This window comes from Glycine soja, chromosome 7 (genome assembly GCF_004193775.1).
Source record: "Glycine soja cultivar W05 chromosome 7, ASM419377v2, whole genome shotgun sequence".
NCBI lineage: Eukaryota > Viridiplantae > Streptophyta > Magnoliopsida > Fabales > Fabaceae > Glycine > Glycine soja.
In genome coordinates this window covers 3144258-3163874 of record NC_041008.1, presented here as the reverse complement: position 1 = coordinate 3163874, position 19617 = coordinate 3144258, and the positions used below count along the sequence as shown (strand labels likewise).

The window sequence follows — 19617 nt, the reverse complement described above, 5'->3', positions numbered from 1 at the left end:
GTATTTTAGCAAGCAATTCCCTACCGCTGCGCCGTACCATACTTATCGTAGTCCTCGTTCAGGCGACGCCTATTTGACTCAGTCAAGGAATATCCCAGTGCCTCTGAGTTGTGACCTGACCAACGGGGAAAAAAAGAAAACCTTAAATATTTCTCAACAAATTTTCCGGAAAATTATAGGTTTATAATGCAAACATTTAACAATGATAGTATAATTTGACTCTATCATGTGTTTATGATTCTTGCTAATTTTTTTGGTAACATTTAACTGAATTTTACCCGTAACACTTAAACGGCATCTATTAACTTTCTCGTAAATTTAAAATACTATCATAATTTAGTTCAATTAGTTTAAGAAGATGTTTAAATCATTATAAACTCTTAATATTTATTTTTAATTAAATTCTTACAAATAAAAATACTTAAGTAAAAAAATTTAAGTATTGGGATCAAATGAAATAAAAAGAACATGATTCTGAGATTATGTTTGAATCACAATAAAAAAAAAGAACATGATATTGAGATTATGTTTGAATAGCAATTAAAAAGGACATAAATTGATTTAGTTTGATGATAAATTAAGTAGAAAATGAAAATTATCTATGAAGATAAGTTATTGAAGTTATATGCTCTTTGAAAAAAGGAAAAAAAAAAAAAAAGATAATCAAATGTATGTTATTGTCGTCAAGTATAGAAAGACAATTATCAACGATTTTCCGACTGAAAGTACAAAAATATAAATGTTAACATCATAGATAATTAGTTTGAATAAGTTGTATAATTGTACAAATCTTGTAAATCGATTGTTGAGTTGAATTAAACTATAAATAGGCACAATGATGATCATTTTTCTTTTGTTACCAAGATCACATAAATCTTTACACCAATATGCTATATAAGGGAAATAACTTCCCGTTATAAAAAAAATTATTTCCTTTTGATCAATTTATATTTTATACAATTCTCTTCTTATACATTTCTTCTTGAAACTTTATACTTCTTCCAACATCCATTTCTTCTTTAAACTCAAACTCTTATATTTTCTATTCTTTTACTTTTTTTGCAACTTTCATCTTATTTTATATTTTACTTTCAATTTCCCTTTCCAGTACATTACATTTTTGTCATTTTAATCATTGCTTGCATTTCAATTAATCTACATTTTACTTTTATGTCATTTTATCTTTATTTGATTTATTTTCAAAACACTTTATTTTATAAGTCTTTTGATCTAATTTCATTGTAACTTTACTTCTTTTATTTATATTCACTTGTTAAAGAAAATCTATATTATCATAAAACTACAAACGTAACAATATAAGCATCATCATATTTTCGAACAAGTATAATTATTAAGATTTAGTTCTTTAACAAATCCTAATAATAGAATGACTATCTTCAATGATTATATGATAATCTTTTATTATGTCAAAATTTTATGTTTATTTGATTGATCTCATAATTCATTTAATTGAAAGTTATTTCAACTATTAGTTTGAATAAAAAATTTACAATTGCGATTCTATCACACTAAATAAAATAAGTTATTTGTGATGGATAAGAATCAAATGTGAAAACAATAACGAATTATATTTCAATCACTTAACAAATTTTCACCATAAACACCTGCATATTCCAACAAGACTATGCAATCTAGGCTAATCTCAAAAGGTAAAAGCTTAAAATACAAGGCATCAAATCAATTCAAAACACTAACATAAGTGAGAACAACATCGATAAATAATCTTTTTTATGTGATGATACTTTAACATCACTTATTTTAAACATCCTATCAATAATTCTTAATTTTATCTATATGCCTCCCTATCACATTATATCATTTATCATATTTATATTTTTAAAAAAAAAAATTTACTCTCTTTTTGTGTTCAATGGATATCATACCTATTAAGATTTTTTGATACCCAAAAACAATTAACACCTAAAAAGAAAGTGAAAAAGAGAGAAAAATATCGATGTGATAACTGATTTAATATGATAAAAAAATAGAGACAAATAAGAATTGTTGAAGTGATGTTTAAAATAAAATAGATGTTAAAATGTCATCACTCCTTTATTTCATTTCTGGTTGTTTTAAGTGCTTAAGAACTTGAAAGCAACGTGAAGAAGCTAAATAGGGAAATGCTTCGTCTTTGTCTTCCTCGTTTGTCGTGATGGCAAAAGACATCGATGTCTCCGTTTCCTTTATACCCCGTCCCCTTCCACTACTTTATTGTCATCTTTTATTTGCATGACAAACCGAACCAATTTTCTATGAAGATTCAGGCATCAAAATATCCCTTGTAGTAGTCAAAGAAAAAGTTAAGTACCCGTGCTAACTTGTGACATATGATATAAATTTTAGATGAATATTTAGTTACCAACCAAGGAGGATAGTAATTTTCAAGATCTTGGTACGAATCTCATGGTTGAATTTCAGCATTCCATTCTATTTTTTCTCGTAACCAAAGTGGATAATGTTTTGCAACTTAGTATACGTACCCTACCTACCAACAACAACAACAACAACAACAAGCACACAAGGAATGGGCACTACTGACATATCCCCTTTCTTTCAACATACAATAAAAGTTACCATGCCAAGCTACAATAATAATCATTCAATAATTCTGCCATCTGATCTTAGTTTTTTTTTTCCCTAACTAAGCTAATGTTTTTTGTAATCTCAACTCAACATAACATTCCCTTCATTCGTTCCACAAAGCAAACATGGGAACTTGATTAACCAATCCCAAATTTCCAAGCCTGTTGGTGCTCATGTGGTCGTTTTCATTGTTCCCATCATCATATTTTGGTCCATCAAGGGTGAAGTACCCATGTCCATAATCTGCTCCACTGACTCCAAACTCATTGGGTAGCCCCACAGAACACTTGGGGCTTTGAGGGTTCAAAGCATCCTTGTTGCTGCTTGGTGAAACCTGTTGTGATGATGATTCAGTGACATTGTTGTTGATGTTAGCACCATTCTCATTCTGTGCATGCACATCGCTGTTGGCATTCCACATCATGTTGGACAACTCATCAGAATGTTCACCATCAGTTATAGCCAAAGGAGGGGGCTGAGATGCCGGCGGCATCGATGAACCACACGAATTGAAGTCCTCGGCAGGAACCAGAGCTGGTGATTCTTTAGGAGACCGTTTTGCAAGATCTCCTGCAATGAGAGTGGAGCTTGAGCAGATTCTCTTCACATCATACCTACTTATGTCAAAGTTGGTCACAGCACTTGTTCCCCTGAACTTGATTGCTGCTATATCATATGCTTCAGCAGCTTCTTCTTGTGTGCCTACACAATTGTTATGGCTAGCCAATTAGATGACCATGGAATGCAAATCATGGGAAAGGGGAACGAACTAAAAAAAATGAAGGCAATCACATGAAAACTGACATGTGATATGGTAAAAGGCATCATTAAATTATATGTTGCACTATCATACATGAATAAAGGGAGGAAATATTGATTATTAACAAGGGAAAATGGAAGCTTAAAACAAAGGCAACAGGGAGATAGGGTCTATAAACTTACTAAATGTACCAAGATACAAGTCCTTGTTTCCTGCAACCCTTCCTATTCGGGCCTGCCACCTTCCATGTTGATGGTGTCTGAAATGATACAAGGAGAAAAAGACAAACGTTGGCCAATAATTGCCCACCTTAATTAAAAAGCTGAGAGTTGCAGAAAATAATTCATGGAAAACTTTAATCATATTAATGTTAAAGCACACATCACTTTAGTCCATACCTTGTCACACCTCTATACACAGATGCCCCTCTTGAAAATCCGCTGCTCTTCCTGCCCAAGGGAAACAAAAAGGACAATTCCTTCCATGTTGAATATATGAGGGGGAAAGAGAGAATTTACTAAGATCACATGGAAAACATTTAATTGTACCTTCTTAAATTGGCGACAAATTCTTGCCTGGTCATGTGCTTCATCTCTTCAAGTTCCTTCTCATAAGTGCTTAACTGAGCATTTAAGAAGCAGTAGACATGTAGAGTGATCACAGTTACTATGTAATGGTTCGAGCCACATAAATTAAATACATAGGATATATTTTGACTTTTCTAAACAATTTATTTCAATTCAATTCCCTTGTTTCTATTTAATTATTACTGTTGCAAGACTAAGAGCTAAGGTAAGACTTTTGCAAAGGAGAAAATTGTACAAGTTTCAGAAACCTTACAGGGAAATTTATGTGAGTTGTTGGACCCCAATACTTGATTGCAGCTAAGTCATAAGCCTTTGCTGCTTTTTCTTCCTTATCATAACCACCTAATAATAATACAATACAGAGATATAATTATTTTTGCCAAAAGCGATAAATTATCCTCAGAGGCTAAAGCACACTTTCCAATGCTTCAAATCTAGTAGCGTATCTAACCCGTAACCGTGTTATATAGTAAAGGGAAAGAGATTTACAAAGATGGTAAAGGAGTAAAGAGAGACAACTAATGCGTGTGAAGGAGTGTAACTCACCAAGGTAAACTGTGAAGATTTGAAGAATCCATTGAAAAAAAGGAGAAGGAATCCAACCAGTGCATGAAACAGACCGTTAGTATATTCTCTTTCAAAACAAGAGAGGAAAAAAAAAAGGAATAAAAATAGAAAAGGTTAAAGCACTTGTTTGGGTTCTTGAAAATGCTCTTCCTTCGATTAATGACAATAAACCAAAGAAACATTAAATAAAAAACGAAACCAAAAAGCATGTTTTTCTCACCTTGCCTTCCTTTCCTTGTTTGCCCTTCCTTTCTGCAACTATTGTCCCACAAATGGGCCTCATATCTCCCAGTCCATCTATGCCTAACAAAATCCAGGAACCACGAAAAGAAAAAAGAGCAAAATTCATCAAAATAAACAAAGCACTAAACCATGCAACAATTAAAAAAAACATTAAAATCTATTACTCCTACCTTGTAACACCACGGTATTGAGATGTTCTCTGCCCAAAAGTGTCAATAGATTTGCGAGGGACTGGTTCTCTAGCATGAGATTTTGCCATGACCCGTTTCCTACTATCCTCACTCACTTGAACAGAGGAAATTGCACCCACCCCATTTTGCATACCGGGGCTCATAGAGAGGGACAGAGATTGGAAATTGCACCCATTAGCTTCAGTTGAAGGTTTTCCATCAGAAGAAAACTGAGTTTGTGCCAACCAGGACTTGTACATGCCATTGGTGGGGATAAGGGCATGTGAGTTATCATTATATGCATGGAAAGATTGGTGGGGATAAGGGTTAGCGAGGCTCTCCCCAGTTTCAATCTCTGCATTGGTGCAAAAGCTTGGTGCTACATTAACATTGATTTTGGAAACATTGTTCTGGCTTTGGTTTTGGTCATGCTGAGTGTCTTGGCAAAAGACCTTAGTGGGGGAGTTTGAGTAGCCACCCAAAAAGTCCTCAAGCTTTGGACCTTTCTCGTTGGAATTCCCTCCACCTATTGCACTATCATATCTCCATTCTACAAGCAGCCACACAAATTTCATTGCTAATACTTAAAAAAGAAATAACCAATCAAGTGAAAGTACTGATTTCACAGCAAAATATCAAACTTTATCCAATAATCAAGTGAAATGGAACTGCTTTGGGCAACATGCAAGGGGTTGGAAGCAACACACAGAACACTCTCCACTCATCCAATAACAAAAATCACTCATTATGATGGAGAATCATAAGAGTTTGTTTTAGGAAAGAATAGTTACTTATTTTTTTCAAAAGTATTCTACAAAAAAAGATAACAAGCAATTATTTTTTTCAAATTTAAAAGGCCAAGGGTGCAAATAGAAGAGTGTAGGATGACATGCAATACCTTGAGATGCAGCAGAGTGGCTAAAGGAGTCAGCAACACAGAGAGAGCCATCAGAGCGAAGAGGCATAACAGACAAGTGAGGGTGAGAAGAAGGAGAAGGATGATGGTACCCTCCTCCTCCTCCTGCTCCACGCTCTTGGTTCTCTCTCTCAAATTCTTCATCAATCCTCAAGTGTGGAGTCAGAGAGAACCCCAACCAGTTACTCATATTAACACACTTTTTCACACACACACACACCGCTTACTCTTTTCTCAAGAAAACAATCCCCACAAACAAAACAGCACAAACTTACACAGTTACACCCCCACAGATCTTTCTCTCCCCCCCAAAATCTGAACTCCTTGTAGTATGTATCTATCTCTCTATGCAAGTTTTTGGAATGTTGGACTTTGAGCTCAAACTTCAAAGCTTGTTATGGTTGGGAACTTGGGATGGGGTTGAAAAGAATTTTTTTTTTTTTCCATTTCTTTTTTCACCCCTCTGAAGGTGTATCATAGTCATATAATCATGCGGGATTGATATGTTGTGGGTCTCTCCTAAAGGGTGTGTCTTGGTACATATGTATATATATATAATATAATATAATATGATGATTTTGTTGAGGTGGTTGGAGTGAAGGGGTTGAGACTTGAGAACTCTAGACAAAGTTCTCTCGTCTTATATTCTCAGCTCTGTGGTCTGTTTTTTCCTAATGAAAGAGTGTTGGGTTCTGTGCCACAGCTCTTTCATTTCTTTCTCAGTTTTCTGCAGAGGTGGCCACGGCATGTCGCAGTGTGAGAAAAATTATTATTTATTGAAATGAAGAGAGAGAACTCAGAGAGGAGATGCCAAAATCTCCACGGTTTTTATCAGATAGGGGCTTGTGCTGAGTTGCACCCTTCTTTGTACACTGCATTAACTGGAGGAATCGGTGTTGTAATATGATCAAACGGTTAGGATTTGAGAAAGCTGTAATGTACTGCGTTCTGTGAAACAGTGGATTATGGTGAATGGGAACCGCGAGAGGGAGGAATTGATTGCTCAACTGATCTCAGCCGTGGACTGAATACTAAAGACATCATGTGTATATTCTTTTCAAAATCATAATTACACAGACAGAAGATAATACTATATAGTAGAACCGTCAACTGCATAAATGCTCGTAATTAATAATATAGAAGAATTAACATTAACAATCGATTAAAATTAAATACCAACAAGGTTGAATTTATTACAAGGGACATTGAATGAAGATTTAAATCTTCATTATGAGAGGTACTATTTATTAAATATATTATTAAATTTAGTACGAGATCATAAATTTTTTTATATATAAAATCTTATTCAAACTAATAAAAATGATGGTGGATGATAAAAAATTTATTTTAAGTATTTAATATAATTTTTTTATAAATTAACATAATTATATATTCGTAGGTCAAATTTGAAATTAATTATTAAGTTAAAATAATTTAATACTAATTAATTGATGTTCTTAATAGTATTTAAATTTATTATTCGATTTTGAAACATAATTTTGAATTTTTTTTATGATTATAGTATTTATTCTACATAGATTCAATTCGAGTTGTATGTAAAATAAGAATAGCTAACTTAATTAAAAATACATGTTTTTTTAATGTTGTTTTTAGTCTTTTATTTTTTTTATTACATTAAATTTTAAAAGTCTTATTTTGATTGTTTATGTTTTCAAAAAATTTATTTTAATTCTTTTTAGCTAAAATGTTAACAAAAAAATATAAAGTATCCGTTAATACTTGATTAAAATAATAATATAACATGTTAATGAAAACAATATGATTTTAAATGATTATATTTTGATCATTTATGTTTTAAAATGATTCCATTTTTTAAGTATTTAAAATGATTTATTTTTTTAGTCTATTAAGATCGTAAATATTTTGATCCTAACCATTATACATTATATATTATATATGATGTTAGAGTATAATAAATATAATGAAAGATATTATATGGAATGGTTATAAATTTGATAAATTAGAACTAATAGTAAAAGAAATGTATTACCGATCCTCTTACCGCATAGGTTATGATATATACTAGACATAAGGATTATTAGACTGTCTCTTGATCTGAATTAATGAATAGTATAAGATTGATTTTGCTTAAGACCGATTTGACCCGTCTAGCGTAGCTGATTTCTACTTGCATGGACGCTATCTTTGGGGGCAGTGCTGGCAATTGGTCCAGGTTCAGTGTGAAGTATGAAAGCAAATACAACTTGTCCTCTAGCGTGTACATTTCGGTAAATTTCACGTAGGTACTGCTGACTTGATCGATGAGGGCAGAGGAGCAGTGGTAACATATCAAATATCATACATGTCAAACTTGCTGCACCATTCAATTTCAACTCCATGCATGCAAACAATGGTGAATAATGCTTGTCACTTTCTGCGGTGACTTCACAGCTTCATTCTTGGACGGGATACTAACTTTTAGCAAAAGAATTGAAATAATACATATGAACTTCTAAGTTTAAATCTATAACCATTCTACACACCAAAAAAATTAAAACTATAAACTCAAGTAACATGTTCAGTTAACTGTAACTCAGACTCTCTCGGTACAAAATAAACAGGTGTTATATTATTCATGTAATTTTGAATATTTTTCTTTTTTTTAATCACATAATTCATTTATCATATTTTTCTCTTTTAGTTTTTTCCTCATATCTTTTTTATCACATAAAAATTGTACAAAATTAATTATATAACGTACAAAATGAGAGTTACAGTCCAGAAAAACTTCACGACTCCAATTCGTAATTATATATTATATATTTATTTATTACAAAATGGGCCCTGGGCCTTGATCAAAACATTTACAAGGTGGGCTGTTCATCAAGCTCGTCAGTCCAATTCACGTACTGTAGATGGAATATATGAATTACAATTTACAAGCGAGGTTTTCTTCTTGCACCTGTCATTTTTTCTTCTACACGAAATAGTGAGAGTGAAAAACAAAAAAAATCCTTAGGTATAGCCTATACGAATTGTCAATCCATAAGATCATTATGGATTCGCAATCCATAAGACTATTATAGATTGCCAATCCGTAAGGCCAGGGACCTTACGCATGCCAAGCCCACTCCCTCCCCCTCCCTAGCCAGCGCTGTCATGAGGATCTCAGTAACCTCGAGTGACTCAGACGCGCCGATACCGTTGAGCGGGAGAAGAGGGAGGGCGATGACCATGAAGGACACGAGGGCAGAGAGCACCACGGGGTCCAGCCTCGCCTCGGAAGCATCAAGGACAAAGATGGCGACGACAAAGTATGCAGGCGGCATGAGGGGAAGGCACTTTGCGACTAGGTTGGAGCGAAGGGTGGCGGCGGTGGCGATGCAGTGGCACGACGTAGTTGGTGTAGCAGTCTATGAGGTGTTGTGGCACAATAGTCCATGAGGTGTTGCGGTGCTGCAACACGACAGAGTTGGCCTAGCGGTGCGGTAGCGCTGCGGAATTGGCGCTGACGCAGCCTTACCCTTGCATATGCAAAGAGGCTATTTCCGAATTCGAACCCATGACCAACAAGTCACCAAGGCACAACTTTACCGCTGCACCAGGGCTCGCCCTCAATATTTCAAAAAGAAATAATTTTGAAATATTTCAAAAAATATTGGGTGTAAAAGATTTTCTTCCCGTGTAGGAAGAAAATCCCTTTACAAGCTTGCATGCACCCTATACACAAGGATGCACAACCTTATTCATGTACAATATGAGATAAAAGCCCAATATTAATTTAAGAATTGCACCAACAGTACCACAGGTACTGTGTCTGAACACATTTTAAGAAACATGCTAATGAATTTAATTGTTTCAAGGCGGTCAATTAGCACGGTGAAGTTCTAACTTTATTTTCAATGCATATTTATGGGATCCAACCGAGAATGTCCATTTCAATTGGTTGTACAAGAAGCGTGAGTGAATGTAAACCTCCTAATATCCGTCTTCCATTCCTACGGATAAAAAAAATAAATCCAAGAAAGTTTGAAAAACATATTTATTCTTTAAACTTTTTATGTGCCTCCATTGACTATGTTTTTATATGTATTGGCAGCAAAATATATTTTTCAAAAAGTCATGATGAACAACTGAAGGATTAGCATTTTAACAAGCAGTACAAAGTACAAACCATAATCACCCATAACTATCACATGAACACGCCCAAATGGGTGACTCCAGTTTGCTTTAAATGTCTACCCCCCTAAAGTAAAACCTTTTGTGCACTTACATCTTGTGAGAATCTTCAAGTTCAAAAGAAATCGGGTACTGTGATTATATGCAAGTCCCGAATTTCTGAAAGTAAACAATGTATTCACAATATGGAGCTTTTGTAACCAGCAACCATCATTCAGAGTTAGCCCCATGCCATGGAACAAGCGTAGTTGACCACCAGTTTGCCATCAAAGCCAAAATTCTGAAAAAAAATAAGAGAGAAAGGAAATAACTTGATGACAGAACGTGAAACAGAAACAGCATAATTAAATTATCTAAAGAGATACCAAAACAATCTATATAACAATTAGAATATTGACTTCCATATTACTCTAATATTTTTTCTAAACACTTGTAAAATAGAATGTTACAGCTAAGATAAGAGAAAAAGGACATGGCCTAGCAAAAGCACAATATTTACTCACAAAGAAAGAAATGTTTGGCAATTTTTTATTTTCAGCACACTTATTCATCCGTATTCACTTGACATGAATTAGGGCAAGTGGTTTTAATGTCCTTCTGCCTCTTACTTCATCAAGTGTGATAAGGAATGATTTGAAAGTGAGAAAAGAAAACGAAAAGGAAAGGAAATGGATATTGGATTTGACATTCAGCATTATACCACGATCCTAACTTTCATCCCCTTTTACAGGTTGAAACATAACTTATTGAGAGCTGAAAATCCCTTTTTATCTATTTTACAAATCAAAAACAGGTAGCTACAGAAATGTTAAAACCACTTTTAACAAATACTGATCAAATTTTAACGCTAACTATTTGCTATTGTCCCAAGCACATACAGTCAGGCATAAAGCTAAAATTTTTCCTCAACTGTTTTTCCACAACAAAAATGAGATAAATATTATAAATTCATAATTGCAAGAAATATTAGTAACTGCAGCACCAGAATAAAAAAATATGCAACGTCTACATTTAATGAATATATAAATATTAGCAGAGTAAAGGGTTTAGATGATTTCTTACATTAAACAAATCAATGACCAATTCATCAGGGTTTGGTGAAAAGGCACTATTGACATATACAAACTGCAAAATTAGGAAAGAAAAATTGAGTAAGCAGGGTCTACAGAGAAATAGACGGGAATAGAATACACAGTGACAGTTTACCAATGTCTCCCTGTGGAGCTGTCGGCGAAGAAAGTCTATCACTTTAGCAAATTTATCAGTTCCTGCTATCTGTCATATCAAATATATATATAGAATTCATTTTTACTTTGGGGCAGAGAAGATTTATAATATAATTAGGCTCAATAAGTTTTTGCAAGGATTACTGAAAATAATGATTTTCAGAATTGAGTTTAGAACTTTTTGAGTTTAATGGGATGCTCCTCAAACCTGCATTTTTCATATGCATGAAAACGTGTATATATTCATATCAGCAACAAGCACATAAAAAGCCATACAAGGAAAAAAAAATGTTTGCAATCTTCTTTCTCCACTATCAACACAAAAATTGGTGTGTAATCTCTATTAGAGCGAGAATAACATAACTTGTCTTTTTGATAAATTCCAATGTAATCTATTCATCCATGTAGCTAGTCCCACCTAGTGAGATAAAACTTGGTTGTCCCTTGTAGTAATAACAAATTGGCATGGTTTAACTTAACTAAAACTTGAATTACTAACTGTATATATAGTGAAATTCTGAAAGGCAAAAAATCAGCAATGACTAGCCTGTGTTTGAGAAAGTTCCCCTGAATATTGTTTCACATCACTCCTAATGTCGATGGTACAGGAAAAAAAGAACAAAATAGAATTTGAAAGTAACAAACAATAAAACAAAACAAGAAAAAATAAGAAATATGAAACAGGAACATTATTTTGTACACCTCAAAATAAGTTACATCTAGTATTTTCCTCACAATGACTATCATGTCCTTCAAACATCCTGCTTTCCCTTACATGAGTTACATCCTAACCAACCACTATGAACTAAGGCACAAATCCTTGTGCCACCAAAGCAAATCAATTCAAGCAAATGCTAGCCAAGATCTAATTCACCTCACTGAACTGGATAGTAATCATCTACAGTCCTCAAAAAATTATATAGACAGCCTCTTGACCTCAAAAGAGTCACAAATTGGGATCTTCAAATCAAACCAAACCATAATGCCATTTAGTTACTAATCTTAGGCAGCAAAAGAAAAAGAAATAAGATTTATCCCAGTTATCAGTTCACCTAAACCACACCAAATTTTTCAGTTAATTCTGCATTATTTATTTAAATTAAGGTCCAAATAGAAGGTCTTAAACATACAATTTAAGATGTAAATATTAATTTGGGTCAACCTAACCAATTATGAAAATTCGAATACCCACGTAATTGAAAAGCATACAAAAATCCAGGCAAAAGAACATCTCCATCATCAATTCAGATTTAAGAACCATCTCTCACACCCACAAACTTGCATTTGCAACAAACTAAGTATAACTGACATCAGAAGAATTTTCTTTAAAAAAAAAAAGGAAAGCAAGTAAAGGGAGTTTGTTGAATTAACAATTTTGATGAGAAATAAAAGAAACCCATTAAAAAGGAAGTCGAAAGGGGATACCTTGAATTTGGATTGCTTGAGGATAGGAGCATCGCCGGTGGCTCTGAGATGAACAACCACTGCAACAAAGACCAAAACCCAATTCAGAAAATGAAAAAAAGAAAAGTTTGAGTGATCGACGAAGGATCATAGTACCTTTGCGAACAGAACTTGGCAATTCAGAAGACATTGTCCTCAGTTCTCACAACACTGATGCTCTTCCTCTACACTGATCCCTGTTTCTCCACCTTGCTCGATCGTCGCAATTTTTCTTCTATTTTTTTATTCGATAAGAATCGTCGATTTTTTTTCTTATGAGTAAATAGTAAATTTAAATATGTTTTTTATGTGTTAGAATTAGTATTTTTATTTTTTTTAAATAATATTTAAATGACTTTTAACTTTTAAGTAACTTTTTAAAAGGATCGGTATGCAGGCTCACCAAACAGTGCTTTTTAGTTTTCTTCAGTATTAACTGTTCGGCATCGTCATCGTGATTTAAGACAGTTTAATTTTTAATTAAAATTTGTAATAATAAATATTTTTGAACATATAAATTATATTTTAAATTTAATATAAATAATTTATATTATAATATAAGATTATTTTTAATCATCTGATAATTCTTTTAAAGATAATGAAATTTAATACTAGAAATGAAAAAAATGGTAAAAAAAGATAAATAATTCTGATAAATCAAATATACAGATAAGAATAAATAGAAAATTAGTTTGAGATAATCAATTTTTTTAAGCTACTTGTTTTTTATCTTGATCAAAGGACAAACGTTTTCTTGATTTTTTTCATTACATATATTCATTGAATAAGTGATACGGCAGTTCTTTTCAATCTAATTAACTTTAAAATTAAAATTAAGATATATTTGAAACAAATAAAAACTTAAAAAATTAAATTAAATGCCCGATATATGAAATTAGGATTACAGATGTTTATCAATGCCATTGATCCCGTAGAAAAATCAATGAGATTTATAAAACTCTTATAAACACTCTCGTTTAAGGAAAAATTCTTAATATATATTCTTTCATTGAAAAATAACTCTTAAAAATGTTTTCCTTTAATATAGTTATTTCAATTTATTTACAAAGAAGATTTCTAGATACCAATAGTGTATTTTTTTACATTATTAATTAATCAGAAATAAAGTTAGTAATAACTTCTAAATAATGTCAACCAAATTATCGTATGTGACAAATATTACTGATTAGTTGAGTAATTTTTTTATATTGCCAATTTATGCATTATTTAATCTTTAAAATAAATATTTTTTAAGGATTAAATGATTAAAAATAAATAGAAAATTTATAATTTAAAATCAAAAAATAAAATAAATTGTCTATTATAAAATTAATTAAAATAAATAAAATTTTCATAACAAACATGTGGATCAAATTGACATATGATTATTCTGAAATGATTAAAAATGATGAGAAATAGTGAAGGAATTTATGTTAAAAAAACATATTATGAAAACAAAGAATTTACTCAATTGAGTAACATATATTTTTGTAAAAAAATGCACAAATATATTAACAAATAGTTTCCTCCTCAACAAATTATATTCTTTATAGAATAATATATTTTTCATAGAAAAATAAAATTGTTGGAAAATTGTGGTGTATTTTCATTTATTAATTGAAAAAAATTATATATCCTAAAATATGAAAAGAGAATAGTGTATTTAAATCTCTCAAAGTTGACAAGTGTAAGATTTTTTAGTCATAACATTATTTTTATTAAAAAAATGATAAAAGACTTAAGTGTAATATATTTGTTAACATCAAGCCTTAGAGTTAGAGTTGATTTGAAGTATCTAAAGGTATGTTTTATGGAGAAAATGTATTTACTTAAAAATATAAAAATCGCCTAAATTTATTTTTAATATATTGAATATTACTGCGTTTAAATTACTTAAAATCGATTGTAAGTATTGGCGTTACCATTTTCTTAAAATAATCATTTTTATTTTACCTTTCTATATAAACAAAACATGAAGTAAAAAGCAACTTTTAGAAAACTATATATTCTTTTATAATAATAATAATTAAGGTATTCCTAAACATGCACACAAGATGCATGTGTATAGTATATTCTTTGAAGCCTATATATGTACCCTTTTGCTCAAATTATGATGCTTTATTACAAGATTCGTTATAAAAAATTGGATAAACTGTTTTTCTTGTATAGAGCTTTTTTCGTGATTCATATTGGAATAGCTAGCATTGCCTCAAAGATTCACAAGAAGGGTGATGCTGGACAAAAATGAAATAAATAAATAAATAAATCATTCATCAGTTCAGTGTTAATGTTGTTCAACAGTTACAGATTGACCACGCTTGGTGGAATCATTCATATGTGGAATGGAATGTTTCTTGAGTTGGAAAGTAGGTGAATTATTTCATGAATGAAGTAAGTGCAGGCTGCATGCATGTGTTTGTAAGTACAGTACTAATGTAGAAGAAATTTGCTTTGATCAACAAATTATTAATTTAGACATCAAGCTACATTTGGTGATTCTGTTGGGAATGTAATTTGTTCTCTATCTGTTTAACTTTTTGTTGTAATAGCTCAGGCCATTCTTAGTAAATTATAGGGGATTACGAGGTTGATACTTGATACCAATGGTGGTATAGACTTAGAGTTTTGTTCGTGCCGGTGGTTGTGTTGTAGGTGAGGATCTTTGTTCGTAAAGTGGATGCATCTTTCATGTCTCGATAAATCATGTATCTTTTTAGTACTTGCGTACACCTTTCCAATACTAAATTATTATTTCTTTGCTAATAATAATTATAAAAAAAAACACACAATTAAATTGTCCTTCACATAAAAACCTTTGTGCCGCGCGTAATCCCTTGTCGATCAGCTTGATAATTAGCAAGAAAGGAAAATATTTTCCAAACGACAAATCAATGGACGATGAAATTAGCACATATTCCTTTTTATTCTAATCATAAGCCAAGTTATTTTCATAACGAAAATAATTGTTAGCCAATTTATTAATACATCACCTTTTGTTCTCCACGCATCATCCTACATAAGTTAGCGGATTCCAATACCTAGAGAACGAAAGCAAGGGACAAAAGCCAAATAAAGTTGTGTTATTAACTACACAAAGCAGAAACTATTTAATTCAGACATGATATGTAAATATACCTCATTATTTCAAACCTCTTATCACACTAATAATTTCTCTTTATTTTTTATTTTTCCATATATTATATGATTTTTCATATTTGCATTTCTTTTTCTTTTTTATTTTTCTAGATGTCATCTATAAATTTTTAGTATTTACACATCATTTTCATATTTTCTTATGAATAATTCTTTATTTGATACAAAGAATTTAAAACTTGGTGCAAAAGATAGCACGTTTATATAATTTAAAATCCAAAATACAAATGAAGTGGCTTAAGGATTGAAACTAAATCAAGTTTTATTCAAAGAGATGTAACTTGATCGAGATGCTGCCTGAGTTTCATCATATAATGTTAATGATACGAAAAATTATATACGCATGCAACATTAGTCTATTTTACAATCAAAAGAGACATTTTCACCCAAAAACATTTTCTTAAAAAAAATATTAAAAAAAGTAATCCAAACACACACTCAACTTAGTCTATATAGTTTTCTTACTTTTTTTTATTACTTCAGAGCCAATCAAATCCGGACTCCATAAAAATTGTCACTGGTAAAAAATCAAAATTTGTATCATACCATGAATCACCCCAAGGGTAGTGGATGGTATCACTGGATGATTTTGGAGATAAGTAGACTTTATCAACCATGATAGGGTTACCGTTATCTTCCAATATCTTATTTTCTTGACAAGATGATTCCGGCAAATCCATCTCAATGAGCTCCGAGAAGAAGTTTCCATCCATCTCAAGATCTGCCATGAAATCCAACACTGGATCATTGTTACTCTCTTTAGATGGAGACAATAGAAAACCCTTCATTTTGTTATCACCGATAACATTGCTCTTAATTATAATCCCTTCATTGTGTCGACTAATTTCATTGGTGACTGTGACCTTATTAGTCCACGTTGTTGCTTTTGTCTGAACAAGACACGAACCCTTATCATAGTGCCACTCTTGGTCTTTAACGTTTTGATCTTGTTGAATATTTGTGTTTAAAGTGCTTCCTGCACCACCATTTTGAAGTTTCCTTCCAATGTTGGTGTTCCAATAATTCTTGATTTCATTGTCTGTTCGTCCTGGAAGCCGTCCAGCAATCAAGGACCACCTAAATTTCATACACGCACTTTGTGAAACTATGATACCTATAACAATTTGATAACCATTTTCAAATTAATTAATACAATATTAATAACAGGAATTCTATTCTTATCTTCACGTTTTTTTTATACATAATTGGGAAAGAGATGAAAAATGAGAGACAAAAACATGAGATAAAATAAATAATGCGAGGGTGAGAAAGACATAAAGAAAAAAAATGAAATGAAAGAAAATATTATAAAATGTATTATAATAATATAATATCTACTTGTAGCTAGCTAGAGTTCCTTTCTTTTTATGATAAAAAAATTCCCTTTTTTCTGGAAGGGGTAGCGAGTTCCTTTCTTATTAATACAGTATTTTACTGATAAAAAAATATAACAACCATAATAATGCGGGAAATACATACATCAAATGTAAAAAAAAAATAAAAAAAAAATCAGCTATAAATATTTTGATATACCTGTTTCCGAGAAGACTGTGAAGCCTGATTATAAGCGCCTCTTCATCATTAGTTATGTTGCCTCTTTTAATGTCAGGTCTTAGATAATTCAACCATCTTAGCCTGCAACTTTTTCCACATCTCTTAAGACCTGCATGAAACCAGTATATATTAGAAAACTACTATATACACGTAAGTAGAAATTAATTAATTAAACTTTTCAAGTTATTCCAACTGAATCAACTAATGCACGAAACTGTGTAAGTGGATATGCATATATGCATGCATTATATATTTTTATCACCTGCTCTTTTGGGCAAGTGTCTCCATTTTCCTTCGCCATGAATGTTAATGTATTCTGTCAAAATTTTATCCTCCAGAGCTGTCCATGCTCCTTTGTTCAACCCTTCCTTAGAACAACAAGGACTTCTTCTCATCTCTTTGTGCACGTGCAAGTTAGTGGTTACAAATTATGTAAGTGTGATCACGAGAGTGAGAAAGATACTATAATGTTGGCAGATGAGGGGTGCATATAATCACGTATGCTCTATATATAATATGCATAAATACATTATTCTTATTATGGAAGACCCAAAAAGAAACCTAGCTATCTGTGTCTCCACCACCAATAATTTGCTCCTTAAAACTTAAAAAGTATTTCCATTGAATAAAAAGTAGCTTTTAGGTTTCAAATCAGTATGCGTCATAGGGGGGTACATATAATTTTGCAATTGCTTTAGTGAGTAGAGATTAATTAAATACAAAATAAATGAAAATTCATAAGTACTATAAATACACCCATCTGCCATTCATTGATATCACTTGTAGCTACTTTCTATCTAACTTTCCCACGCTCTTGAAAGTTTGTTGGTTATCAAGTATCTGAAAAATTGAAAGTAAAAGGGCGACTGAATTTGTAAAACCTTAATTTTGTTTGGGTTTTAAGAGAATTAAAAATAATTTTCTATTTATTAAAAGAATAAAATTGTTAAAAATAAAGAAATAGCCTCAGTTTCCGTCAATTGGATATCAACCCGGTACCCATGTGAGTATACTCTGCTAATTAGGTCCCGCATTAGAAAATTAATTGTCACCTTTCACCTTTTCTTTCTCTATAGGGGTGAGCCTTAAGTATTTGAATCATTTTGTAAATAATTTGGAAATTGATTTAAGTTGTTAAAAGATTAATTCAATTGCAACAGGTCCAGGAGACGTTGGTGTTGGTGGTGCTGCTTTTAATCGCCACAAATCGTGATTTTTTGGTAGTGCAACTTGTTAACTCTAACCGTTTAATAGTTATGTGAAGTATTACAGCTTGTTAATCTACTATGAGTTTTGATTAACCAGACAAATGAAAAACAGCATCAGTTATAAATGACACAAAGTGAAAAATTAATAAAAAAAAATATATACAATAGCACAAAATAATTTAGCACCAACTTAGTGTTGAAGTCGCTACCTAATGGTAAGTTGTAAAAACAAATAAAAAATAAAAAACAATTTTATTAGTGTCAGTTTATTAAGCCGAGGCTAATAATTGCATTAGCTATGTCGACTTCGAGTCTGATACTCGTACACTAATTATGATGTCCTGGAAGAGTGCTAATAGAGAGTGATGGAGAGAAGGAAAATTTAAATAGATGCCACATTCGTTGTTATGACTTTTGTGTGATTGATGTGAAGCAACATACTCGTATACTACTATGTCTTTTGCATTACCCGTTGTTTTTGTACTGAGACAAGTACGAAGAAGGAGTGTTGTAACCTATATTTTAAAATCTATATATTGATCGAAGAGGGTCTTTTTAAAGAAAAAATTAAGTTTAACTAGTGGCAAACTGAACTGAATTGCGTTAAAAAATTGAACTATTTTGAATAAAAAATTAAATTGAATTATTTTTTACTTCAAGTTTTTAAAAATGAACTGCTTTTAAACCGAATTGAACTATATATAACATATGAGATCGAAAATTATGCTTAAAAAAAACTTTATTGAGAATAGTACAAACAGCTCAGAGCCATTCGGAGTAGTTCGAACAGTTAGAGCGGTTCGATTTAAATCAGTTTGTCCAAACTCATACGTTCAGTTCGTTTGAAATGTTTCACATGCAGTTTAGTTCAATTTGCCTGAACTGCTTTTACAGTTTAATTTTGTTCTATGTCAGGTCAGTTCATCTATTTTTGTCTGTTCTTACATAGGCATAATATAGTGAGTATGCGTATCGTGAACTTTGTGATGTACATGTTCAGTTTGGATAGGTTCTTTAGGTTCAAATTTCCCAAACTGAACCAAAGT

General features: G+C 31.8%; 3 protein-coding genes across 3 annotated transcripts; all 3 read right to left on the bottom strand.

Annotated features, from left to right (window-relative positions):
* Window positions 1–2425: 2425 nt before the first annotated feature.
* On the bottom strand, window positions 2426–6462 carry LOC114418170 (AP2-like ethylene-responsive transcription factor AIL1). The gene is made up of 9 exons (XM_028383390.1): window positions 5830–6462; window positions 4932–5481; window positions 4739–4821; window positions 4498–4506; window positions 4205–4293; window positions 3913–3986; window positions 3763–3813; window positions 3547–3623; window positions 2426–3306 (listed from the first exon to the last, which is right to left on the bottom strand). Exons 1-9 carry the CDS (start codon window positions 6035–6037, stop codon window positions 2708–2710), a joined length of 1740 nt encoding a protein of 579 aa, XP_028239191.1. The 5' UTR covers window positions 6038–6462; the 3' UTR covers window positions 2426–2707.
* A 3434-nt stretch (window positions 6463–9896) lies between these two features.
* On the bottom strand, window positions 9897–12925 carry LOC114418169 (ubiquitin-like protein ATG12). Its single transcript, XM_028383389.1, has 5 exons — window positions 12774–12925; window positions 12639–12697; window positions 11194–11262; window positions 11050–11112; window positions 9897–10267 (listed from the first exon to the last, which is right to left on the bottom strand). The coding sequence occupies exons 1-5, from the start codon at window positions 12805–12807 to the stop codon at window positions 10208–10210; spliced, it is 285 nt and encodes a 94-aa protein (XP_028239190.1). The 5' UTR covers window positions 12808–12925; the 3' UTR covers window positions 9897–10207.
* On the bottom strand, window positions 9897–17773 carry LOC114418168 (transcription factor MYB3-like). Its single transcript, XM_028383388.1, has 4 exons — window positions 17626–17773; window positions 17343–17472; window positions 16798–16886; window positions 9897–10161 (listed from the first exon to the last, which is right to left on the bottom strand). The coding sequence occupies exons 1-4, from the start codon at window positions 17756–17758 to the stop codon at window positions 10103–10105; spliced, it is 411 nt and encodes a 136-aa protein (XP_028239189.1). The 5' UTR covers window positions 17759–17773; the 3' UTR covers window positions 9897–10102.
* Between the last annotated feature and the right edge of the window lie 1844 nt (window positions 17774–19617).

Bases quoted from the DNA above. Each gene is read 5' to 3' on its own strand.
- LOC114418170 (XM_028383390.1), bottom strand. From the start codon at position 6,037: ATGAGTAACTGGTTGGGGTTCTCTCTGACTCCACACTTGAGGATTGAT. The intron at 5,482-5,829 runs GTATTGCATGTC...GGCTGCTTGTAG, and splicing joins CCACTCTGCTGCATCTCAAG to AATGGAGATATGATAGTGCA. The intron at 4,822-4,931 runs GTAGGAGTAATA...GGATTTTGTTAG, and splicing joins CAATACCGTGGTGTTACAAG to GCATAGATGGACTGGGAGAT.
- LOC114418169 (XM_028383389.1), bottom strand. From the start codon at position 12,807: ATGTCTTCTGAATTGCCAAGTTCTGTTCGCAAAG. The intron at 11,263-12,638 runs GTATCCCCTTTC...TTGATATGACAG, and splicing joins TCAAGCAATCCAAATTCAAG to ATAGCAGGAACTGATAAATT. The intron at 10,268-11,049 runs GTAAGAAATCAT...ATTTTTTTTCAG, and splicing joins TGGTCATTGATTTGTTTAAT to AATTTTGGCTTTGATGGCAA.
- LOC114418168 (XM_028383388.1), bottom strand. From the start codon at position 17,758: ATGAGAAGAAGTCCTTGTTGTTCTAAGGAAGGGTTGAACAAAGGAGCA. The intron at 16,887-17,342 runs GTATATCAAAAT...TATGAAATTTAG, and splicing joins CACAGTCTTCTCGGAAACAG to GTGGTCCTTGATTGCTGGAC. The intron at 10,162-16,797 runs ATGGTGGTGCAG...TATTGTGAATAC, and splicing joins CATTGGAAGGAAACTTCAAA to ATTGTTTACTTTCAGAAATT.